Genomic DNA, 27,360 nt, shown 5'->3' with positions numbered 1-27,360 from the left:
TTCCACTTCACTCTGAAATTCTTTGAACTTTTCAAATGTTTTAGACTTATGTTTCATTAAGTAGATATACCCATATCTGCTCAAATCATCTGTGAAGGTCTGAAAATAACGATACCCGCAGCGAGCCTCAACACTCATCAGACCGCATACATCAGTATGTATTATTTCCAATAAGTCAGTTTCTTGCTCCATTGTTCCGAAGAACGGAGTTTTAGTCATCTTGCCCATGAGGCATGGTTCGCAAGTATCAAGTGATTCATAATCAAGTGATTCCAAAAGCCCATCAGCATGGAGTTTCTTCATGCGCTTTACACCAATATGACCTAAACGGCAGTGCCACAAATAAGTTGTACTATCATTATTAACTTTGCATCTTTTGGCTTCAATATTATGAATATATGTATCACTACGATTGAGATTCAACAAAAATAGACCACTCATCAAGGGTGGATGACCATAAAAGATATTACTCATATAAATAGAACAACCATTATTTTCTGATTTAAATGAATAACCGTCTCGCATCAAACAAGATCCGGATATAATGTTCATGCTCAATGCTGACACCAAATAACAATTATTCAGGTCTAAAACTAATCTCCAAGGTAGATGTAGAGGTAGCGTGCCGACGGCGATCACATCGACCTTGGAACCATTTCCGATGCACATCGTCACCTCGTCCATAGCCAATCTTCGTTTAATCCATAGCCCCTATTTCGAGTTGCAAATATGAACAACAGAACCAATATCAAATACCCAGGCGCTACTACGAGCATTAGTAAGGTACACATCAATAACATGTATATCAAATATACCTTTCACTTTGCCATCCTTCTTATCCGCCAAACACTTGGGGCAGTTCCGCTTCCAGTGACCAGTCCCTTTGCAGTAGAAGCACTCGATTTCAGGCTTAGGTTCAGACTTGGGCTTCTTCCCTTTAGAAACAACTTGCTTGCTACTCTTCTTGAAGTTCCCCTTCTTCCCTTTGCCCCTTTTCTTGAAACTAGTGGTCTTGTTAACCATCAACACTTGATGCTCCTTCTTGATTTCTACCTCCGCAGCCTTAAGCATCGCGAAGAGCTCGGGAATTGTCTTTTCCATCCCTTGCATATTATAGTTCATCGCAAAGACTCTATAGCTTGGTGGCAGTGATTGAAGAACTCTGTCAATGACACTATCATCAGGAAGATTAACTCCCAGCTGAGTCAAATGGTTATGGTACCCAGACATTCTGAGTATGTGTTCACTGACAGAACTATTCACCTCCATCTTGCAGCTATAGAACTTGTTGGAGACTTCAGATCTCTTAACTCGGGCATTTGCTTGAAATATTAACTTCAGCTCTTGGAACATCTCATATTCTCCACGACGTTCAAAACGTCTTTGAAGTCCCGATTCTAAGACGTAAATCATGACACACTAAACTATCGAGTAGTCATCAACTTTAGTCGGCTAGGCGTTCATAATGTCCGGAGTTGCTCCTGCAGCGGATCTTGCACCAAGTGGTGCTTGTTGGAAATATGCCCTAGAGGCAATAATAAAATGGTTATTATTATATTTCTTTGTTCATGATAATTGTCTATTGTTCATGCTATAATTGTGTTATCCAGAAATCGTAATACATGAGTGAATACATAGACCACAACATGTCCCTAGTGAGCCTCTAGTTGACTAGCTCGTTGATCAAAAGATAGTCATGGTTTCCTCACTATGGACATTGGATGTCATTGATAATGGGATCACATCATTAGGAGAATGATGTGATGGACAAGACCCAATCCTAAGCATAGCTCAAAGATCGTGTAGTTCGTTTGCTGTAGCTTTTCTGAATGTCAAGTATCATTTCCTTAGACCATGAGATTTTGCAACTCCCGGATACCGTAGGAGTGCCTTGGGTGTGCCAAACGTCACAACGTAACTGGGTGACTATAAAGGTACATTACAGGTATCTCCGAAAGTGTCTGTTGGGTTGGCACGAATCGAGATTGGGATTTGTCACTCTGTATGACGGAGAGGTATCTCTGGGCCCACTCGGTAATGCATCATCATAATGAGCTCAATGTGATCAAGTGGTTGATCACGGGATCATGCATTACGGTACGAGTAAAGTGACTTGCCGGTAACGAGACTGAACAAGGTATTGGGATACCGACGATCGAGTCTCGGGCAAGTAACATACCGATTGACAAAGGGAATTCTATACGGATTGATTGAATCCTTGACATCGTGGTTCATCCGATGAGATCATCGAGGAGCATGTGGGAGCCAACATGGGTATCCAGATCCCACTGTTGGTTATTGACCGGAGAGTCGTCTCGGTCATGTATGCATGTCTCCCGAACCCGTAGGGTCTACACACTCAAGGTTCGGTGACGCTAGGGTTGTTAGGAAGATTTGTATATGTGATTACCGAATGTTGTTCGGAGTCCCGGATGAGATCTCGGACGTCACGAGGAGTTCCGAAATGGGCCGGAGGTGAAGATTGATATGTAGGAAGTTGTCATACGGTCACCGGAAAGGTTCGGGGGCATATCGGTATTGTACCGGGGCCACCGGAGGGGTTCCGAGGGTCCACCGGGAGGGGCCACCTCTCTCGGAGGGCCTAATGGGCTGTAGAGGAAAGGGAACCAGCCCTACATGGGCTGGCCGCATCCTCCCCCTTGGGCCCATGCGCCTAGGGTTGGGGGGGAAACCCTAAAGGGGGCGCCCCCCTTGCTTGGGGGGGGGGGGCAAGTCCCCTCCCCTTGGCCGCCGCCCCCCTCTAGATCTCATCTAGAGGGGGCCGGCCCCCTTCCTCCTTCCCCTATAAATAGAGGGGCAAGGGGAGGGCTGCATACAACATCCAAGGCGCAACCCCTCCCCTCCACAACACCTCTCATCCTCCGTAAGAGCTTGGTGAAGCCCTGCTGGAGTACTGCAGCTTCACCACCACCACGCCGTCGTGCTGCTGTTGGAGCCCCCTTCCTCAACCTCTCCCTCCTCCTTGCTGATCAAGGCGTGGGAGACGTCCTCGCTCCGTATGTGTGTTGAACACGGAGGTGCCGTCCGTTCAGCTCTAGGATCTTCGGTTATTTGGATCACGACGAGTACGACTCCATCAACCCCGTTCTCTTGAACGCTTTCGCTCGTGATCTACAAGGGTATGTAGATGCACTCCTCTCTCCCTCGTTGCTATATGACTCCATAGATTGATCTTGGTGATGCGTAGAAAATTTTAAAATTCTGCTACATTCCCCAACAGTGGTATCAGAGCTAGGTCTATGCGTAGTTACTATGCACGAGTAGAACACAAAGCAGTTGTGGGCGTCGATATTGTCAATTTACTTGCCGTTACTAGTCTTATCTTGATTCGGCGGCATCGTGGGATGAAGCGGCCCGGACCGACCTTACACGTACACTTACGTGAGACTGGTTCCACCGATTGACATGCACTAGTTGCATAAGGTGGCTGGCGGGTGTCTGTCTCTCCCACTTTAGTCGGATCGGATTCAATGAACAGGATCCTTATGAAGGGTAAATAGAAATTGGCAATTCACGTTGTGGTTTTTGGCGTAGGTAAGAAGCGTTCTTGCTAGAAACCTATAGCAGCCACGTAAAAACTTGCAACAACAATTAGAGGATGTCTAACTTGTTTTTGCAGCAAGTGTATTGTGATGTGATATGGCCAAAGGATGTGATGAATGATATATGTGATGTATGAGATGATCATGTTCTTGTAATAGGAATCACGAGTTGCATGTCGATGAGTATGACAACCGGCAGGAGCCATAGGAGTTGTCTTTATTTATTTATGACCTGCGTGTCAACATAAACGTCATGTAATTACTTTACTTTATTGCTAAAGCGTTAGCCATAGTAGTAGAAGTAATAGATGACGAGACAACTTCAAGAAGACACGATGATGGAGATCATGATGATGGAGATCATGGTGTCATGTCGGTGACAACGATGATCATGGAGCCCCGAAGATGGAGATCAAAATGAGCAATAATATTGGCCATATCATGTCACTATTTGATTGCATGTGATATTTATCATGTTTTACATCTTATTTGCTTAGAACGGCGGTAGCTTAAATAAGATGATCCCTCGTAATAATTTCAAGAAAGTGTTCCCCCTAACTGTGCACCATTGCGAAGGTTCGTTGTTTCGAAGCACCACATGATGATCGGGTGTGATAGATTCTAACGTTCGAATACAACGGCTGTAAGCCAGATTTACACACGCAATACACTTAGGTTGACTTGACGAGCCTAGCATGTACAGACATGGCCTCGGAACACGGAAGATCGAAAGGTCGAGCATGAGTCGTATAGAAGATACGATCAACATGAAGATGTTCACCGATGTTGGCTGGTCCGTCTCACGTGATGATCGGACATGGCCTAGTTAACTCGGATCATGTTTCACTTAGATGACTAGAGGGATGTCTATCTGAGTGGGAGTTCATTAAGTAATTTGATTAGATGAACTTAATTATCATGAACTTAGTCAAAAATCTTTACAATATGTCTTGTAGATCAAATGGCCCACGTTGTCCTCAACTTCAACGCGTTCCTAGAGAAAACCAAGCTGAAAGATGATGGCAGCAACTATACGGACTGGGTCCGGAACCTGAGGATCATCCTCATAGCTGCCAAGAAAGATTATGTCCTAGAAGCACCGCTAGGTAATGCACCTATCGCAGAGAACCAAGACGTTATGAACGCTTGGCAGTCACGTGCCGATGATTACTCCCTCGTTCAGTGCGGCATGCTTTACAGCTTAGAACCGGGGCTCCAAAATCGTTTTGAGAGACACGGAGCATATGAGATGTTCGAAGAGCTGAAAATGGTTTTCCAAGCTCATGCCCGGGTCGAGAGATATGAAGTCTCCGACAAGTTCTTCAGCTGTAATATGGAGGAAAATAGTTCTGTCAGTGAGCACATACTCAAAATGTCTGGGTTGCATAACCGCTTGACTCAGCTGGGAGTTAATCTCCCGGATGACGCGGTCATTGACAGAATCCTTCAGTCGCTTCCACCAAGCTACAAGAGCTTTGTGATGAACTTCAATATGCAGGGGATAGAAAAGACCATTCCAGAGGTGTATTCAATGCTGAAATCAGCAGAGGTGGAAATCAAAAAGGAACATCAAGTGTTGATGGTGAATAAAACCACTAAGTTCAAGAAAGGCAAGGGTAAGAAGAACTTCAAGAAGGACAGCAAGGGAGTTGCCGCGCCCGGTAAGCAAGCTGTCGGGAAGAAGCCAAAGAATGGACCTAAGCCCGAGACTGAGTGTTTTTATTGCAAGGGAAGTGGTCACTGGAAGCGGAACTGCCCCAAATACTTAGCGGACAAGAAGGATGGCAACACTAAAGGTATATGTGATATACATGTAATTCATGTGTACCTTACCAGTACTCGTAGTAGCTCCTGGGTATTTGATACCTGTGCGGTTGCTCACATTTGTAACTCAAAGCAGGAGCTGCGGAATAAGCGGAGACTGGCGAAGGACGAGGTGACGATGCGCGTCGGGAATGGTTCCAAGGTCGATGTGATCGCCGTCGGCACGCTGCCTCTACATTTACCTACGGGATTAGTTTTAAACCTCAATAATTGTTATTTAGTGCCAACTTTGAGCATGAACATTGTATCAGGATCTTGTTTAATTCGAGATGGCTACTCATTTAAATCCGAGAATAATGGTTGTTCTATTTATATGAGAGATATGTTTTATGGTCATGCTCCGATGGTGAATGGTTTATTCTTAATGAATCTCGAGCGTAATGCTACACATATTCATAGTGTGAATACCAAAAGATGTAAGGTTGATAATGATAGTCCCACATACTTGTGGCACTGCTGCCTTGGTCACATAGGTGTCAAACGCATGAAGAAGCTCCATGCAGATGGACTTTTAGAGTCTCTTGATTACGAATCATTTGACACGTGCGAACCATGCCTCATGGGTAAAATGACCAAGACTCCGTTCTCAGGAACAATGGACCGAGCAACCAACTTATTGGAAATCATACATACTGATGTGTGCGGTCCAATGAGTGTTGAGGCTCGCGGTGGCTATCGTTATGTTCTCACCCTCACTGATGACTTGTGTAGATATGGGTATGTCTACTTAATGAAACACAAGTCTGAGACCTTTGAAAAGTTCAAGGAATTTTAGAGTGAGGTTGAGAATCAACATGACAAGAAAATCAAGTTCTTGCTATCAGATCGTGGGGGAGAATACTCGAGTCACAAATTTGGCACACTCTTAAGAAAATGTGGAATAGTTTCACAAGTCACGCCGCCTGGAACACCTCAGCATAATGGTGTGTCCGAACGTCGTAATCGCACTCTATTGGATATGGTGCGATCTATGATGTCTCTTACCGATTTACCACTGTCATTTTGGGGCTATGCTTTAGAGACTGCCGCATTCACTTTAAATAGGGCTCCGTCCAAATCCGTTGAGACGACACCATATGAATTATGGTTTGGGAAGAAACCTAAGCTGTCGTTTCTAAAAGTTTGGGGATGCGATGCTTATGTCAAGAAACTTCAACCTGAAAAGCTCGAACCCCAAGTCGGAAAAATGCGTCTTCATAGGATACCCTAAAGAAACTGTTGGGTATACCTTCTACCTCAGATCCGAAGGCAAGATCTTTGTTGCCAAGAATGGGTCCTTTCTAGAGAAAGAGTTTCTCTCGAAAGAAATAAGTGGGAGGAAAGTAGAACTTGATCAAGTATTACCTCTTGAACCGGTAAGTGGCGCAGCTCAAGAAAATGTTCCTGAGGTGCCTGCACCGACTAGAGAGGAAGTTAATGATGATGATCGTGAAACTTCAGATCAAGTCACTACTGAACTTCATAGGTCCACGAGGACACGTTCTGCACCAGAGTGGTACGGCAACCCTGTCTTGGAAATCATGTTGTTAGACAACGGTGAACCTTCGAACTATGAAGAAGCGATGGCGGGCCTGGATTTCGACAAATGGCTGGAAGCCATGAAATCCGAGATAGGATCCATGTATGAAAACAAAGTATGGACTTTGACTGACTTGCCCGTTGATCGGCGAGCCATAGAAAATAAATGGATCTTTAAGAAGAAGGCAGACACGGATGGTAATGTGACCATCTATAAATCTCGGCTTGTCGCTAAGGGTTATCGACAAGTTCAAGGGGTTGACTACGATGAGACTTTCTCACCCGTAGCGAAGCTGAAGTCCATCCGAATCATGTTAGCAGTTGCCGCATTCTATGATTATGAGATATGGCAAATGGACGTCAAAACGACATTCCTTAATGGTTTCCTTAAGGAAGAATTGTATATGATGCAGCCGGAAGGTTTTGTCGATCCTAAGAATGCTGACAAGGTGTGCAAGCAACAACGCTCGATTTATGGGCTGGTGCAAGCATCTCGGAGTTGGAACATTCGTTTTGATGAGATGATCAAAGCGTTTGGGTTTATGCAGACTTATGGAGAAGCCTGCATTTACAAGAAAGTGAGTGGGAGCTCTGTAGCGTTTCTCATATTATATGTGGATGACATACTATTGATGGGAAATGATATAGAATTCTTGGAAAGCATAAAGGCCTACTTGAACAAGTGTTTTTCAATGAAGGACCTTGGAGAAGTTGCTTATATATTAGGCATCAAGATCTATAGAGATAGATCGAGACGCCTCATTGGTCTTTCACAGAGTACGTACCTTGACAAGATATTGAAGAAGTTCAAAATGGATCAGTCAAAGAAGGGGTTCTTGCCTGTATTGCAAGGTATGAGATTGAGCACGGTTCAATGCCCAACCACGGCAGAAGATAGAGAAAAGATGAGTGTTATCCCCTATGCCTCGGCCATAGGGTCTATCATGTATGCTATGCTGTGTACCAAACCTGATGTAAACCTTGCCGTAAGTTTGATAGGAAGGTACCAAAGTAATCCCGGCATGGAACACTGGACAGCGGTCAAGAATATCCTGAAGTACCTGAAAAGGACTAAGGAAATGTTTCTCGTTTATGGAGGTGACGAAGAGCTCGTCGTAAAGGGTTACGTCGATGCTAGCTTCGACACAGATCTGGATGACTCTAAGTCACAAACCGGATACGTGTATATTTTGAATGGTGGGGCAGTAAGCTGGTGCAGTTGCAAGCAAAGCGTTGTGGCGGGATCTACATGTGAAGCGGAGTACATGGCAGCCTCGGAGGCAGCACAAGAAGCAGTCTAGGTGAAGGAGTTCATTACCGGCCTAGGAGTCATACCCAATGCGTCGGGCCCGATGACTCTCTTCTGTGACAACACTGGAGCTATTGCCCTTGCCAAGGAGCCCAAGTTTCACAGGAAGACCAGGCATATCAAGCGTCGCTTCAACTCCATTCGTGAAAGTGTTCAAAATGGAGACATAGAGATTTGTAAAGTACATACAGACCTGAATGTGGCAGATCCATTGACTAAACCTCTCCCTAGAGCAAAACATGATCAACACCAGAACTGCATGGGTGTTCGATTCATCACAATGTAACTAGAATATTGACTCTAGTGCAAGTGGGAGACTATTGGAAATATGCCCTAGAGGCAATAATAAAATGGTTATTATTATATTTCTTTGTTCATGATAATTGTCTATTGTTCATGCTATAATTGTGTTATCCAGAAATCGTAATACATGTGTGAATACATAGACCATAACACGTCCCTAGTGAGCCTCTAGTTGACTAGCTCGTTGATCAAAAGATAGTCATGGTTTCCTGACTATGGACATTGGATGTCATTGATAACGGGATCACATCATTATGGACAAGACCCAATCCTAAGCATAGCTCAAAGATCGTGTAGTTCGTTTGCTATAGCTTTTCTGAATGTCAAGTATCATTTCCTTAGACCATGAGATTGTGCAACTCCCGGATACCGTAGGAGTGCCTTGGGTGTTCCAAACGTCATAACGTAACTGGGTGACTATAAAGGTACATTACAGGTATCTCCGAAAGTGTCTGTTGGGTTGGCACGAATCGAGACTGGGATTTGTCACTCCGTATGACAGAGAGGTATCTCTGGGCCCACTCGGTAATGCATCATCATAATGAGCTCAATGTGATCAAGTGATTGATCACGGGATCATGCATTACGGTACGAGTAAAGTGACTTGCCGGTAACGAGACTGAACAAGGTATTGGGATACCGACGATCGAGTCTCGGGCAAGTAACGTACCGATTGACAAAGGGAATTGTATATGGATTGATTGAATCCTCGACATCGTGGTTCATCCGATGAGATAATCGAGGAGCATGTGAGAGCCAACATGGGTATCCAGATCCCGCTGTTGGTTATTGACCGGAGAGTCGTCTCGGTCATGTCTGCATGTCTCCCAAACCCGTAGGGTCTACACACTTAAGGTTTGGTGACGCTAGGGTTGTTAGGAAGATTTGTATATGTGATTACCTAATGTTGTTCGGAGTCCCGGATGAGATCCCGGACGTCACGAGGAGTTCTGGAATGGTCCGGAGGTGAAGATTTATATGTGGGAAGTTGTCATACGGTCACCGGAAAGGTTCGGGGGCATATCCGTATTGTATCTGGGCCACCGGAGGGGTTCCGGGGGTCCACCGGGAGGGGCCACCTCTCTCGGAGGGCCTAATGGGCTGTAGAGGAAAGGGAACCAGCCCTACATGGGCTTGCTGCATCCCCCCCCTTGGGCCCATGCGCCTAGGGTTGGGGGGGAAACCCTAAAGGGGGCGCCCCCCTTGCTTGGGGGGGGGGGCAAGTCCCCTCCCCTTGGCCGCCGCCCCCCTCTAGATCTCATCTAGAGGGGGCCGGCCCCCTTCCTCCTTCCCCTATAAATAGAGGGGCAAGGGGAGGGCTGCATACAACATCCAAGGCACAGCCCCTCCCCTCCCCAACACCTCTCCTCCTTCGTAAGAGCTTGGCGAAGCCCTGCCGGAGTACTGCAACTTCACCACCACCACGCCGTCGTGTTGCTGTTGGAGCCCTCTTCCTCAACCTCTCCCTCCTCCTTGCTGGATCAAGGCGTGGGAGACGTCCTCGCTCCGTACGTGTGTTGAACGCGAAGGTGCCGTCCGTTCGGCGCTAGGATCTTCGGTGATTTGGATCACGACGAGTACGACTCCATCAACCCCGTTCTCTTGAATGCTTCCGCTCGTGATCTACAAGGGTATGTAGATGCACTCCTCTCTCCCTCGTTGCTAGATGACTCCATAGATTGATCTTGGTGATGCGTAGAAAATTTTAAAATTCTGCTACGTTCCCCAACAGTGCTTCCAGGACGTAATTCTTCTATGCGGCAATGAGGATAATCCTCAAGTTACGGACCCAGTCCGTGTAGTTGCTACCATCATCTTTCAACTTAGCTTTCTCTAGGAACGCATTAAAATTTAAGGGAATGGTAGCATGGGCCATTGATCTACAACAACACAGATATGCAAAAAAACTATCAGGACTAAGTTCATGATAAATTTAAGTTCAATTAATCATATTAGTTAAGAACTCCCACTTAGATAGACATCCCTCTAGTCATCTAAATGATCACGTGATCCATATCAACTAAACCATGTCCGATCATCACGTGAGATGGAGTAGTTTCCAATGGTGAACATCTCTATGTTGATCATATCTACTATATGATTCACGTTCGACCTTTCGGTCTCAGTGTTCCGAGGCCATATCTGCATATGCTAGGCTCTTCAAGTTTAACCCGAGTATTCTGCATGTGCAAAACTATCTTGCATCCATTGTATGTGAACGTAGAGCTTATCACACCCGATCATCACGTGGTGTCTCGGCACAACGAACTGTCACAACAGTGCACACTGAGGGAGAACACTTATACCTTGAAATTCAGTGAGGGATTATCTTATAATGCTACCGCCGTACTAAGCAAAATAAGATGCATAAAAGATAAACATCACATGCAATCAAAATATGTGACATGATATGGCCGTCATCATCTTGTGCCTTTGATCTCCATCTCCAAAGCACCGTCATGATCTCCATTGTCATCGGCTTGACACCTTGATCTCCATCGCAGCGTCGTTGTGGTCTCACCAACTATTGCTTCTACAACTATCGCTACCGCATAGTGATAAAGTAAAGCAATTACATGGCGATTGCATTTCAAACAATAAAGCGACAACCATAAGGCTCCTGCGAGTTGTCGATAACTTTTACAAAACATGATCATCTCATACAATAATTATCACGTCATGTCTTGACCATATCACATCCCAACATGCCCTACAAAAACAAGTTAGACGTCCTCTGCTTTGTTGGTGCAAGTTTTACGTGGCTGCTATGGGCTTCTAGCAAGAACCGTTCTTACCTACGCATCAAAACCACAACGATTTTTCATCAAGTGTGCTGTTTTAACCTTCAAACCGGCCATAGTCAAATTCGATTCAACTAAAGTTGGAGAAATAGACACCTGCCAGCCACCTTTATGCAAAACAAGTTGCATTTCTGTCGGTGGAACCGGTCTCATGAACATGGTCATGTAAGGTTGGTTCGGGCCGCTTCATCCAACAATATCGCCGAATCAAAATAAGAAGTTGGTGGTAAGCAATATGACTATTATCGCCCACAACTGTTTGTGTTCCACTCGTGCATATCATCTACGCATAGACCTGGCTCGGATGCCACTGCTGGGGAACGTAGCGTGCAATTTCAAAAATTTTCCTACGATCACGCAATATCTATCTAGGAGATGCATAACAACGAGAGGGTGAGAGTGTGTCCACGTACCCTCGTAGACCGAAAGCGGAAGCGCTAGGTTAACGTGGTTGATGTAGTCGAACGTCTTCCGATCCAACCGATATAGTACCGAACGTACGACACCTCCGAGTTCAGCACACGTTCAACTCAATGACGTCCCTCGAACTCTTCATCCAGCAAAGGGTCGAGGGAGAGTATCGTCAGCACGACAATGTGGTGACGGTGATGGTGATGTGATCCGCGCAGGGCTTCGCGTAAGCACTACGACGCTATGACCGAAGGAGTAAATTGTGGAGGGGGGCACCACACACGGCTAAGAGAACAACTGTTGTGCTTTGGGGTGCCCCTGCCCCCGTATATAAAGGAGGAGGGGAGGAGGCGGCCGGCCAAGAGGGGCGCGCCATGGGGGGAGTCCTACTAGGACTCCACTCCTAGTAGGATTTGGTCCCCCCTTTTTCCTTTCTCATCGGAGAGGAAAGGGAAGGAGAGGGAGAGGGAAAGGGGGGAGCCGCCCCCTCCCCTAGTCCAATTCGGACTCCCATGGGGGGGATCCACCCCTTGTGGGCTGTCCCCTCTCTCTCCCATGGCCCATGAGGCCCATGACTTCCCCCGGGGGGTTCCGGTAACCCCTCGGTACTCGAGTAAAATACTCGAACCACTCGAAACCATTCCGATGTCCGAATACCACCTTCAAATATATCAATCTTTACCTCTCGATCATTTCGAGACTCCTCGTCATGTTCGTGATCTCATCCGGGACTCCGAACAAACTTCGGTCACCAAAACACATAACTCACAATACAAATCATCATCGAACGTTAAGCGCGCGGACCCTACGGGTTCAAAAACTATGTAGACATGACCGAGACACATCTCCGGTCAATAACCAACAACGGAACCTGGATGCTCATATTTGTTCCTACATATTCTGCGGAGATCTTTATCGGTCAAACCGCAACAACAACATACGTTATTCCCTTTGTCATCGGTATGATACTTGCCCGAGATTCGGTCGTCGGTATCATCATACCTAGTTCAATCTCGTTACCGGCAAGTCTCTTTACTCGTTCCGTAATGCATCATCCCATAACTAACTCATTAGTCATATTGCTTGCAAGGCTTATAGTGATGTGCATTACCGAGAGGGCCCAGAGATACCTCTCCAATACTCGGAGTGACAAATCCTAATCTTGATCTATGCCAACCCAACAAACACCTTTGGAGACACCTGTAGAGCATCTTTATAATCACCCAGTTATGTTGTGACATTTGATAGCACACAAGGTGTTCCTCCGGTATTCGGGAGTTGCATAATCTCATAGTCAGAGGAATATGTATACGTCGTGAAGAAAGCAATAGAAATAAAACTTAACGATCATTATACTAAGCTAACGGATGGGTCTTGTCCATCACATCATTCTCTAATGATGTGATCCCGTTTATCAAATGATAACACATGTCTATGGTCAGGAAACTTAACCATCTTTGATTAACGAGCTAGTCAAGTAGAGGCATACTAGGGACACTCTGTTTTGTCTATGTATTCACACATGTGCTAAGTTTTCGGTTAATACAATTCTAGCATGAATAATAAACATTTATTATGATATAAGAAAATATAAATAACAACTTTATTATTGCCTCTAGGGCATATTTCCTTCAAAAAAATCCTTATTTTTTAGAGGATTGTTTTTCTTCTAAACTTGCCATGTGCATTTTTAATATAAGTCGCATGACAATTACTTTTTCTACTAAAACTAAGAATTTTTTATTTGAAAGCATGGCATTTTTATTATTAAGAGCATGGCATTTTAATAATTAATAACATGGATTTTTATTAATAGTGAGTAAATGGCATTTTTTTATTAATAAGAGGATCATAATTTTATATTATTAAGAGCAAAATGCATTTTAATAGTCAAGAACATGGCAATTTTTATTTTTTAGATGATGTCAGTTTAATAATCAAGAACTTGTCATTTTAATTAATAAGAGATTGGTACTTTTATTATTAGAAGCACGTCATTTTGTTAAAAATAACATGACAGTTTTATTGTTGGGAGCATGGCATTTTAATAGTTAATAACATGGCATTTTACTTTTTATGGCATGGCATTTTTTCCTTTTTATTGCCATGGCAATCCCTGTGTATGATTTTTTTGTATGTTTTTGGAAAAAATGTAGAATCTAATTGGGGCTTATCCAAATAAAACATTTTTTCTAGAGGATGACAATTTTTTTAAGTTTAGCATGGTAATTTAGTTTTTTTAGATCACACATTTTTTGTTTGTTTTGATCATACTCATTGTAAATCTATAAATTAGAGAAATGGTAGTTTTATAAAGTAGCATGTCATTTTTCATAATCTAGATCATGGCAAAACTGTTTCTGTATAAGTTGGCAATTTTTTATACAGCTTTATTTTACATACATCATGATGAATCTTTTTTATATATTCTTTTACTTTTTGTATACAAAGAAAATGGTAATCAGGCATGGAATTCTTTGTACTTTATTTTAAAAAATCAATAAAAATACGCAACAAAGTCCTGTTGTTTCCCTCAAAAAAATAATGTTAGGCCTGGAGGCCTGAAAAGGACATGTCCAGCAAAACGTTTAATGGTGGTGTTTTTCCTAGGGAAACCCAAACGTTTGGGGGGGGCTTCTCCTTGATCGTTTGGCACATATTAAGGTTCTTACCACTTTACCCGTCAAGGACAACCTTTCTACTCAGACACTGCTAAAATCTAATTTGCACCCAAAACGAAATGATATTTTAAGAAAAGTTGGACATGAATCCTGAAACATACATTTGCGCTTTTTACCCAGAAAAACTAAAATTAAATAAAAGCTAATATGATATGTACACAATGTTCAAGGCGCTAGCCGACCACAGGACCGGAGAGGATGCACAATAAATTTTACCACTGGTGAAGCCAGAAGACTGACTCGTTCAATGCACCCTCCCCACCCCGATCGAGCGCCACATCTTAGGGCCCTTGCCATTTTACCAGTCAAAAACAACCCTTTTTACTCATACACTACCAAAATCTAATTTGCACTCACAACGAAATGCAATTCTAACAAAAGTTGGACATGAATCCCTAAACATACATTTGCACTTCTTGCCTAGAACAACTGAAATTAAAGAAAAACTAACATGTGACATACACAACTTACAAGACGCTACCACCGAAATTGCTAGACCTATAGGCACGGTTAGGAAGTTCAACTCATTCGTGGTTATTAACCTCTCCTCCTAAAAAAGATCTATCTCAAAAAACTATCCATAGATGTAGCATTATTCCATGAACTGAGTCTAACTCAGATGGTTTGGCTTTTTCTGGTGGAACCAATCCATCCGGGTTTATGTCTTAGACTTGACATTAGTGCTCACATTTTTCTAGATTTATTTCAGACTTTTTGGTATTGTTCATTCAGTCGGAGGAGACGTTCCCGTCGACTACGAAAACGCATGTGGTTACTTCATTAATCTAAAGATGATATGCCGGCTCAGTCTCTCAAAGTGTGCATTCATAAAGATGAGTGCGTGTACGTATATATGAGGGTGTGTGTGTACGGTAGAGTATTGTTGCAGGAAATTACACAACAAAAACGGACGACTCGCCTCGTACAATCGGATGGCTCGCGAGGCGGTGGATCTTTCTAAAAGATCCGTCGGCCGACGCGTAGCACGGCCCTTAATTTAATGCTATTGAGGTTTGTATCATTTATGCCACTGGTTGTGTCTCACTACTCAGTTTTGCCATTAGAAATTACAACTACTCAAAAATGCTATTAATTCATGAGATGTTTGCTCAAAATGCCATTCGATATCTCAAAAATGCCATCACTTCGTTAGATGTTTGCTCAAAAATGCCATCACTTCGTTAGATGTTTGCTCAAAAATGCCATTAGACATTGTTATTTTCACGTCAAACCAGTTGATCATGTTATATAACAAAAATAAGCCTAGACCCACATGTCAGGTCTATCTATCTCACAATGATAAGTGTGACCCCACTTGTCAGGAGTAACCAAGCGAATAATCATACAGGAAAATAAGAACGCTGTTGGGAACAAGTGGGCCTCACACTTTATTGTAGTAAGATAAAGGGAGAGCTGGCATGGATGCAGAGTATATGGTCGCGAGCACATATACGCTCGATATCTTGTGCCTTCGCTAGCGCATGGGGATCTGGGCCAATTCCTAATACGGTTGGTTTTGAAGCGCTGGTAATTGCGCACTGTGCCAAAATACGTATGTGCTAAGAGTGGGCCAGCTGCTTGACCCAGGTTCGTTGTTGTACGTGTGTTCCATGGCTCGGATAAGATGGTTTCCGTCAAGAGCGACAGCCATCCTAAAAAAAAAAGAGCGACAGCCTCGAAACGACTGCAGATCCAGACTCTTCTTCCCCAACGCGGCATCCATTTTAGGTGACGAGGTAGAGAGGGAGGAAGTGGGAGAACGGGCGACCGACGCTTAATGGAGTTCCTCATGCATCCAATCCGTAGGTATGAGAGCGATTTCCCCCCAATTTTGCGTGTGATTTGTAGAGTGGAGCACAGGGGATTGAGGTTTATTTGCTTTCTCTGCCATAGATCCATGCTGAGTGAGGAGGTAGGAGAGAGTCTGCTGCCGGAAGGTTTGCCGGCGGACGGTAACAGGCGAACGGTGGTGGTGCCGTTGCTGGAGGGTGTGAGCGGCGATGTGCGGATTTGCGTGGCGTCTGCACCGGCGGCGACGAGCGGAGATGGGCGAATCTGCAACGTGGCTCAAGCGGCAACAGTGAGAAGGACAACTCGCCTCCGACTTCTGAGCTCTCCATAGGAAAGATAAATCCCCAGGCTCCTGATTGGAATAAAAAGGTGAGGGGAGCTGAATTTAAAATTTGATCTGTGCTATGAAGAATTTCAATAAACGTATTTCCACGCTGTTTGTGGCCGTGCATTGTTGGTTGAATTCTTGGTGTGGCAGTAATCGATATGAATTAGTGTGAGGACTTGATGTTTTAATCTAATTAGGCTTCATGTGAGTTAGTAGTTTGAACTGCAATTAGATGAGCAGAGAATCAGTCTGGTTGACACAAATCATTTGTAATCCCTCTCAGGTTGAGAATTTTTTATGAGCTTACCGATGACAAATGTTGATGCCTTGCTAAGAATAATCTCTTTCAAACTTGAAGGGGGCGAGCAGTACAAACACCAGCCTCTAGCACTGACAGTGTGGTCAAGGAAGACGCGGACGTGAACAAGGTTGTACCACTTGTGCAAGACGAAGATAACAATTGCCCAGGTAAGATAGTAGGTCCATCTTCAGAAGAATGGTTTGCAATTAGACTATTTTGTTTTTGCAAAATGTGAATGGATGATCATATATGGTAACACATCTTGGGGCTTGTTTCTGGTAGCTGATGCTGGTTTAATGGATGTTGTTCTGGAGGAGATCAATGCGACGCATGTACATGCCTCTCAGGCGGCATCATATGATGTTAGGGCACGCACAAGCATCCCATTGGTAAAACAAGAAGGTGTTGGAGATGGTGATGTGCAGGGCCTGGTGATGTGGTTGTGTGCAGGGTGGAGCGGATAGATGACGTGCATCTAGATGATCAACTTGCTCGGCAACTTGAAGCAGAGCTGGATGCGGAATGTGAGTACAGGAAAAAACTTTGATCTAAAAATGCTTACTGATTCCTGGATGCAGAAGCAACTTATAATTGTGTGCTTACTTTTGTGTGTATGCTTTTGCAGATGAGATGGAGATAGCATCCCGTGCACCGGCTGCGAGTGCGACGACGGGTTTGGTTCACGGGGTTATTGACATCTCTGACGATGAAAGCAATGATGAAGTTGATATGAAAGAATGGTCTGATGATCCTGAGCACGCTAAGTTGTCTGAGACAGACAGAAAGTTGAGGGAGCAAGAGCTGCAAGATCCAGATGTCATGAAAATGTATCAAGAAATGTATGATAAAAATGATGGTCCGCGGGAAGAAAACTGAGATCGCCAATGCGACAGCAAACCAAAACCTTGCTCAGGAGGTCGAACCGGCAGGTCGAGAAACAAGCCCCGTGGAGGGTGGCCATAGAGGTATGATAGTAAACAAAGTATACTACCACAAATGTGAAATATGTTGTCACTGATTTACTTGATCTGTCAATTGTACATGCAGATGTTCAGGTTGATAAAAGTGCGAATGAGGATTGCCGTCGCTGGCAGGCAAACATCGAAGGTTAGACGCACTGAAAAAAGTTCATACATTTAAACACAACTTCTAAAATGTCTTTTTTGGAATGCAGTTTGAATATTTACTAAGAAACAACTTTGCTTTGCAGGACGGGCGTACATTGGTGGTTCTCAGCCATGATGGTGGTTGTTGATTTGATTCTCCTTATAGCCTTGAAGTAATGCTTGGTTTGATTCTCTGCATTGCAATGCTTGGTTTACTACAGATAGCATATACATTTAAGTTCCCTCCTGAGAATTGTATTAGAACTACTACCCTGATTACATATGCAATTTGAATAATATATTTGAATGGATGCCCCCCTGATTTTAAGTATAATTTGGTGAGGGAATTTTTGGATCGATGTTCTTATATGAGGTTTCTGTGGTGAGTAGTCGGATCACTCCTACAGACTTTTGTTCTTAGATTTGAAATCTGTAGCTCACATAATACAACAATCAGTGTTGTAGCTGAGCACTTTTTGTTTTTCTTCAGTACAACCACATTTTTTTCTTCAGCTCTCAAACTGCAGCTTACATGGTTGTGCTTCTTAGCTCTTAAAATGCAGTTCAAATGGTTGTGATATATATTTATTCTAGATAGACAATCAGTGTTCTTCTATCTAGTTTTACACGGACAAGGAATGTTTCTCAATTTCATTGATCCTCTTTTTTTAGAAATGTTCAGTGATAATAGCATTTTTATTTCAGAGCTTGTATTACAGCTTGAGATGATGCTTAAACTGTCTTTTCGACATGTTCTCTTTTGTGTTATGGTTCAGTCTTTCTTCAGTTATTCCTTTCAGTATATATCATTGTCTACTTTTGGTTCAGCCATGAAGTAATGCTTAGTTTGATTCAGGTGTCAGTGTTGTCCCAAATTCTGAAAGTACTCGCTATTCCTTTGGTCATCAGCCATTATCGTATTTTTGTGTCTGTGCACTGCTGTAATCATGGGTTCTACTAATAAAATACGACCGCTCCCTATCATCATCACTGTGCCTTCACAATTAATTAGCACCCTTGTACCAGTAGGCCCTTCAAATCACTTCACATGTGTTTTTTATTTTCCAACTTTCCACCTTGTCCCTCTCATACTACAATTCCTGTTAATCTACTTTATCTGCACCAGCTAAATTTTTTTATTCGCTCCATGTCTAGTCACATCAGCAGCCCATCCAACCACCGAGATCACTGTGTCACTGGAGGGGTATTAAAATAGGTGTACAGGCTGAGCCGTGGCCCATAACTTGCACCCCCGTCTGAGCCCGTCAGGGTGGGATGGCGATGGTGGCATTATGTGTGGTAGATAGGTGGGTCCTTGCCAGGAAATAGGTGGGATATACTATTCAGAATACATATGACTATACAGGAGACGTTGTGAATCTTGGTGCCAGTGAACGACTGAGATATGCAGTGCATCTGAGCTTGAGCTCAGAATAGCACTTTCCGAGCTGGCATGTTGATTCATAGGTATTTATGTCATTATAACATGGCAAAAGAGATTTGAGATCACAATAATGATGTCGAGTGGCATTTTGAGCATGTGTCTAATGAAGCGATGGCATTTTTGAGCAGTTGAAATTCCTAATGGCAAAACTGAGTAGTGGAACACAACCGATGGCATAAATGATAAAACCTCAAATAGCATTAAATTAAAAGCCGTGCTATGCATCGGCCGGCGGATCTTTTAGAAAGATCCACCGCCTCGCGAGCCGTCCGATTGTACGAGGCGAAGGCGGATCTTTTAGAAAGATCCACCGCCTCGCGAGCCGTCCGATTGTACGAGGCGAGCCGTTCGTTTTTGTTGTGTAATTTCATGCAACAATACTCTTGTTGCGAAACCTCTTCTTCTCTAACTTTCTGCAACAAGAGTCATGTTACAAAAATCTCTTCTTTAATTTTCTATAACAAGACCTTTGTTGCAAAATATTCTCTTATTTAATTTACCGCAATAAGACCCCTATTGCAAAACTTTTTCTTCTCTATTTTTCTGCAACAAGACTCTTGATGCAAAACTTCTCTATTTTTTTTAACAAGACTCTTGTTGTAAAACTTTCGTTGCAATAGACCGAACATCTCAAACTTCTTCTATGTATTCCTGCAACAAGACTGTTGTTGCGAAAACTTGCAAGACCGCCGACGGCTGCAACGGAGAGAGCAGCCCGTGGTCTCCGCATCACCCCATTTGTTGCGGTATACCTTTTCGAAACAGGTGCTCAGTTGCAAGAACTGTAGTACGGAGCGCTCTGCATGGTCAGATGAGATTCAACGCATGGATAGGAGAGACAAAAATATGCGGCCATTTCGTCAGAGATAGAGATGAAGAGAAGCGGTGCGCTTACCCATCAAAACGGACGGAATGAGATGGCCGCATATTCAAAACGTTTTATCTCTTAAAGCGTGCGTGTAAATCTCGAATCAATTTCACCATTTGATTCCTCACATCGAGATCTTCAAAACTAGATCCCATGTTGACAGGTTTTGACGATTTTTTTCATGAAGAAATCAGACCAAGAAACCGGAAGAAAAAACCACACCGAGAGGACACGTTTTTTATTCCTTTTCCAAAATAGGAGTGACCATGCCTTTGCGGAAGCAAACCCGTGGCTCTTGCGGAAAAAAAAAGAAAACATGTTTTTTTTCTGTTTTCGAGAGACACGGCCGTGCCTCTCGAGAAAGCAAACCCGTACCTCTTGTATAAGCAAATCCATACCTCCCGTGAAAAAAAGACAAAACACACTTTTTTCCGTTTTCGAAAAGCACGGCCGTGCCTCTCATGAAATCAAATCCGTGCCTCTTGCGAAAGGGAAAAGAGACGATTTTTTTTCATTTTGCCTCGTCTCTTGCAGAAGCAAACCCGTGTCTCTCGCGAAAGAAAAAACACATTTTTTTCAAGAGGCACGGCCGTGCCTCTCACGGAAGAAAAAGAAAAAAGCGCGTTTTTTCATGTAAATTTGTTTTTATCCAAAAACTAAATAAGACCGGTGAAAAACTGAAAAGTCAAAAAATACAAAAAAACATGTAAAATGCCAAAAACGCATGCGAAAAAAAATAAAAATTAGAGAGAGCCTCCAGAGCGCAACATGTGGTGGCAATGGCGCGCTCTCAACCCACTTCAAGTGACCCTCAGGAGGCTCCCGAACTAGCACTCTTTGATTAGTTGCTTTCGAGAAAGCCTTCACAACAAGAATCACACTTAGGTTAAAAAAACGAGAGTCGCAAATCGCAATTGGCCACGCTTGTCCCCACTGGCGCATCAATGGGGTTCTTCAGAGAAAGCAACACCCACAGAACTGGCGATATTTGAGTAGCTCGTGACCACAAATAACAAATTTGGCTTGCTAATTTCAAAAAGTGTACTGTATAGATTGTTTTTTTACACGAGCTCCTCAAATGTCTCAACGCCTCGTACCTAGAATATTCTCTCAACTTTTGTGTGTAAAACTTTCAGAGTTTTAAAAAAATTATTTACTATTTTTTTGAATTTACTGTTCGCAGAGAGGAGATGAGCCCGGGCCATTTTGAATTCTCTACATCCACATTCCGTTCGTGTATGCCAGAGAAACGGCGTGTCCTCACAAAAATATCGTATGTCAACCCAAGTACCCAGAAAATGTCGTACACGAATGTGCATACATCCATACATACAAATGCGTGGATTCTCGTTGTGAAGGCTTTCTCGAAATTTAAGAATTTGTGTGTCCTCACAAAAATAGAGCTCCGGCGTGGATTCCTGCCGTCTCCTTAGGTTTGGGTTTCTCGTCGCGGGTGTGTGACGGTGACATTTGGTGCGAGTTAATTTTGATATATTCAAGGGTTTAACGGCGACGGCTACAGCTCCAGGACGCTGGTCCTTAAGAGCACGTGCACAAAGTTATCCTAACTATCATCGACAAGGTCAAACCGGCTCCGATAGGGGAGTGATGACAGCGACATATCGGCGGCTCGTTCTCAGTGGTGGTTCGGTGGTCCGGGGACCTCCATGTAATTTTTATTATGTTTGATTTGATGTGCTTTATACTTTGGTTGAACCTATATATAATAGATCTGCATTTTTTTTCTTCAAAAAACAGCAGTCTTCTCTTCCGCACACGTCCTCTCAGAGCTCATAACTTCAAATGCCAGTTCAATTGTGCCATCAACATCAGAAATCATACACTTATCTTTCTCCATTCCAGTCACGCCGCCGGCCGCACACAAACCACGATGAAGCCGCCAACCCAATCGGCGGGCAGAGTTAGCTCCGATCGACGTGCGCGCATCGTCTGGCCTCTGCACCGGCCGTCAAACCTGAAAACGACATTCCCCTAACTGATCAATGCGCCGGTCGTCAGCTGAACTTGTCTCGTGCTGAGGCGAGAAGTCAGAGGTAACATGGTGGCCCAATGCGATTCTTCGGTTAGCCTACCACTTAGTGCCAAACCGCCGAAGAAACTCAACGCATGCACACTAAAAAAGTAGAGATAGCTTCCCACTATCTCGAACCAGTCCATCTCCCCCTCGAATCACTCCTGAATCATCGCCACCCACGACCTCTATAAATTCAGGAGCGTGACGAGGAAGAGGGAGATAGGGCGAGAGAAGGTCTGGAGAGAGAGGATTTCATTTCAAAACGAAAAGATGGCAGCAATGGAAGATGACTCGTGCAGGAGGGCGGGCTCGATACCGTTCAAGTGGGAGGTCTGCCCTGGGACGCCGAAGCACACGAGGAGCGCGAGCGCCGCGGCGGCGGCATCGCCCGCCAAGGTGGCGCCCAAGCTGACGCTGACGCCGCCTCCCTCCATGGCGTCGTCGCCGTCGCCGTATTACCACCACTCGGCGGCTTCGTCGCCTCGCGTCACCTCCGCGCGCTCGGCGTCGGTGTCACCTTCCCGGCGCCGGTCCTACGCGTATGCCGGCGGTCACCGCCGAGCGCCGCCCACCGCCTTCATCGACGCCGCGCCTCGGCCAGCGGCGAAGGAGTACGGCAGCGCCGCGCCTGAGCCAGATACGGCGGCGTTTGGGTGCTTCGCTCTGCCTATGCTCCGGAGGAAAGGCAGCAAGAAAGGCGCCGGCCTCGGGTCCGCGTCCAGCTTCAGCTCCAGCTCCAGCTCGTCTGGAGGCAGCTTCAGGTCGGACGGCGGAGGGCTGGGGATGCGGCGGTCGGCGTCGATCTCATCGGCCTCGTCGTTACCACTGCCGCCCGGGAGGAGGTACGCCGCCCAAGCGAGGGCGGAGGTGGATGCTGCAACTGGCCGTGGCTGGTACTTTTGACTATTGTGTTTTGACTGGACGGCGACCGGCCGGCACGACACGAGCGCTGCCCAGCATTGTTGATGAAATTTAGGAGGAGGATATAACTTTGTGTGATGAGATGACGAGGTTTGAGATCTCAACTTTTGTGAAAAACTAGATGGTTGCTGCGGAAATTTATAGCTTTTATCATGGTATCTCAAAAGTAACAATTCAAGTTGGCGCTTCTGTAATAAGGCAATACTTGTTCGAAATTGATGTGCACACGACATGTAGTGTCTGATGTGCAGCCGATACAAACTCTCCACCGTGAAATAAGTGATTCAACTTTACATTACAACTCCATTGAAATCGGGACCTTTATCAACAGTGGGCTACTGCGGCATACTTTGAAGGAGGAGGTCGTGGGTTCAAATCACATCCTTGCGATGATTGGATGCGTGCGAGATGCGGCAGATCCTTGACTTTTTCCTAGCGCTAGCGATTAGACACTTGGGCCAAGCCATCTGATCATGCCCCAAAATCTATAGTTGGTCTGCAAGCATCTATGACCTTGTGGGATTATGAAGGCGAACGTTTTTATTGGAAAAACTAGATGATACCCCGCGTGTTGCTACGGGAATGTATGCTTGAAAAACATTTCATTAAATATGGAAATGTTTGTTTGCAAAGATAGGGCTGAATGACCATAGTGTAAGTGATAGTTTCTAAATAACTTAATGGATCGTGGGATGCTCACAATAAAATATGCATTATTATTGAATACTATCTGATTCGAGGCCAAGTCCATTGCAATGCAAGAGTGTCGTGTTAAGAGAATGAACTCTCACTCATAACAATACTAAACCCATATGCACTGTGACTATGGCAGGCGTACAGATCCTTTTAACAAAAATGATTGCTGAGAAAGTACTAAGAATAAACTAAGTGTTCCATAGATAAAGCCCGTTGACATTCCCTACAGGGCAAAGGTCACACAATGAATATCATCTCCGCAACTTGAAAATCGAACTAAATTGACTATAATTATAATAAATATGACCTCAAGGCATTACTCCCTCCATTCCACTTTCTTAGGCATAGAAAGAAAACCAATCACAGGAACGAACTACGGAAATCCCAAGGAGAGAAAGATTGGTTGGATAGATAGCAGTACTTCGATCCAAATTGTGTCAAATCCTCAACTCTAACGCCTCGCTTGGCCTTCATAGATGTACATACTGAAGGGTGTAATCTTCATTTTTGTTTCTGCCAGGGACAGGAAAATATTTCTGAAGTTCCCTTAGTAAAGTTGATTGAATGATTGGTGTCTTCTGATTTGGAGTGTCAGATTCAGTTATCTGAAAATCTCCAGTGGAGGAAATTCCTATGCTATGTAATACACACAAAAACAAATAGAAGGTTTGTACACATCAGTTGAAATGAGGTTAGTAGAGGCATTGTTGTAAAATTTCAGCAAAGAAAGGAAGCAAGGCATCATGATTAGCAGTCAAACATGTATATACGTCACTGTATAAACCTTCAGTTGCGTGTGTGTGTGGGAAATAATCTTCAGTACCAAAGGAAAATAAGAATAAAGTTCAGAGTTAGACTGCACCAAGTAACACATCACTTCGAAATTGCTTGAGCTATTTTGTTTACCAACCTGCATGCAATGTTAATAATCTGTCCACCAGAAGCAGGAAAGAGGAAAGTGACTTCAGTACACTTTTCAGGAAAGAAGCAAGATAATTTATTGTGCCTTGTGTATACATAAAGATCTTTAAGAAAAATAATTTGAGAGGGATAGAGAGGCTGCTTACAGAAGGTGAGGGCACATCGAAGGTAAAAATCACAGGGGATAGCTTGTTTCCTGTCAACCCAAGACATACATGCATAAGTTTTCTTGGATGTTAAACGATAAATTTAGTAGCTTCATCACATTTTAGCACATCAAAATGCGACACACGGCACTGAAAACACAACTTTAATTCTCCAAAAAAGAATAATTACATCACCATAAAAATTTGTATGAGCCATGGCAGTAGCATAGTAATAAACCATTTAATAACCTCGTAGTTGCAACACCATAACAATCAGGACATCTCTGCATCTTTTGCGCACGTTAGGCACAGAGGATATGTGGCTTGAATCGCCTATCATGGATATGTCAAAAGATGCAGAAAAGGATGGTAAGTCAAGTCCATACACGTGCATGTACTAATTTTGCCTAATGGGCAAAGGGAAACTGAAAAGAAATACGAGGATATAAGATATTGTATAAATGAAGGATGTTGGCTGTGCACTGCAATTGTCCCGTAAAACCTGTAAGTAAAATTTAAGGGTACCCACAACATGGATGCTTGTTGATCAAAGGCCTCCTGTAAAATAGCTATATGCATTAAATAAAGTAAATAAGTTTACATCTTAGTGAAATGTAAGCGCGCAAATCATACTGAATCAAAGAACGGCGGCCTGATGTGTAAACAGATCAATTAGTCATGGTGTTTTTGCCATAACAATATCAAGCAATAAAACTATGATGTCTAATGTGTGAATGAATGAATTAGTCATGATTTTTTGTCATAACAATATCAGGTATACACCATTAACAGGGTACTGTACTGGATTCTTTGTCCTTCAGATATTAATCCGAGATATATTTTGTCATCGCTGTACTTTCCTCATCTGCATCCTCTGAAATAACAATGAAGGGATAACACGTTAGAAGAGAACTATGTGAATCAAACTACCAGTTGAGCAGGCCATCACTGTAATAAACAATGAATTCGGCCAGCACAATTACTTGTTTCTAACTGTACTAATCTCTCTCTTTTTAAGATCTAATCGCAAAATCCTAGAACCCGACCTATTCAGAGAAAACAAAACCATGATCTCTCAGCTTATAAGTGCATATCCTGATGATTCTATAACACTCCACAAATTTTGGATCAGATCTTGTTGTGACGCAGAAGAAAAAGTGATAAAACAAAATCTCATCTATTTTCTAACCTTTTATATGGGCTGACCTCGGTTATAGAAGTATGACGCCGATAAGTGAAGGAAATATGCCATAGAGGCAATAATAAAGTTATTATTTATTTCCTTATATCATGATAAATGTTTATTATTCATGCTAGAATTGTATTAACCGGAAACATAATACATGTGTGAATACATAGACAAACAGAGTGTCACTAGTATGCCTCTACTTGACTAGCTCGTTAATCAAAGATGGTTGTGTTTCCTAACCATAAACAAGGAGTTGTTATTTGATTAACGGGATCACATCATTAAGTGAATGATCTGATTGACATGACCCATTCCATTAGCTTAGCACCCGATCGTTTAGTATGTTGCTATTGCTTTCTTCATGACTTATACATTTTCTATAACTATGAGATTATGCAACTCCCGTTTACCGGAGGAACACTTTGGGTGCTACCAAACGTCACAACGTAACTGGGTGATTATAAAGGAGCTCTACAGGTGTCTCCAAAGGTACATGTTGGGTTGGCGTATTTCGAGATTAGGATTTGTCACTCCGATTGTCGGAGAGGTATCTCTGGGCCTCTCGGTAATGGCAACATCACTTAGCCTTGCAAGCATTGCACTAATGAGTTAGTTGTTCGGATGATTGATTACAGAACGAGTAAAGAGGACTTGCGGTAACGAGATTGAACTAGGTATTTGGAATACCGACGGATCGAATCTCGGGCAAGTAACATACCGATGACAAAGGGAATAACGTATGTTGTTATGCGGTCTGACCGATAAAGATCTTCGTAGAATATGTAGGAGCCAATATGGGCATCCAGGTCCCGCTATTGGTTATTGACTGGAGACATGTCTCGGTCATGTCTACATTGTTCTCGAACCCGTAGGGTCCGCACGCTTAAGGTTACGATGACAGTTATATTATGAGTTTATACATTTTGATGTACCGAAGTTTGTTCGGAGTCCCGGATGTGATCACGGACATGACGAGGAGTCTCGAAATGGTCGAGACAAAAAGATTGATATATTGGAAGCCTATGTTTGGATACCGGAAGTGTTCCGGGTGAAATCGGGATTTTACCGGAGTACCGGGAGGTTACCGGAACCCCCCGGGAGCTAAATGGGCCATGATGGGCCTTAGTGGAAAAGAGAAGAGGCAGCCCTACATGGGCCGCGCGCCCCTCCCCTCCCTTGGTCCGAATAGGACAAGGAGAGGGGG

The 27,360-nt window shown here is 43.7% G+C and overlaps 1 protein-coding gene and 1 long non-coding RNA gene across 5 annotated transcripts; both read left to right on the top strand.

Annotated features, from left to right (window-relative positions):
* Nucleotides 1-15,994: 15,994 nt before the first annotated feature.
* Nucleotides 15,995-18,267, top strand: LOC125550839. Of its 4 annotated transcripts, none has more exons than XR_007301938.1 (7): nucleotides 15,995-16,216; nucleotides 16,304-16,570; nucleotides 16,813-16,997; nucleotides 17,113-17,354; nucleotides 17,456-17,795; nucleotides 17,878-17,937; nucleotides 18,041-18,267. It is a non-coding gene; the product is annotated as an uncharacterized LOC125550839 (long non-coding RNA). The 4 variants fall into 4 exon arrangements; XR_007301936.1 differs by having other exon boundaries at nucleotides 15,996-16,216; nucleotides 16,888-16,997; XR_007301935.1 differs by having other exon boundaries at nucleotides 16,888-17,354.
* Nucleotides 18,268-22,366: 4,099 nt separating this feature from the next.
* LOC125553611 lies at nucleotides 22,367-23,585 on the top strand. Its single transcript, XM_048717370.1, has one exon. The coding sequence runs from the start codon at nucleotides 22,554-22,556 to the stop codon at nucleotides 23,184-23,186; it is 633 nt and encodes a 210-aa protein (XP_048573327.1). The 5' UTR covers nucleotides 22,367-22,553; the 3' UTR covers nucleotides 23,187-23,585.
* The last annotated feature ends 3,775 nt before the right edge of the window (nucleotides 23,586-27,360 follow it).

This window comes from Triticum urartu, chromosome 4 (assembly GCF_003073215.2).
Source record: "Triticum urartu cultivar G1812 chromosome 4, Tu2.1, whole genome shotgun sequence".
NCBI classification, from domain to species: domain Eukaryota; kingdom Viridiplantae; phylum Streptophyta; class Magnoliopsida; order Poales; family Poaceae; genus Triticum; species Triticum urartu.
The sequence above is the reverse complement of the archived record's forward strand: the minus strand, read 5'-3'. Positions and strand labels throughout refer to the sequence as shown.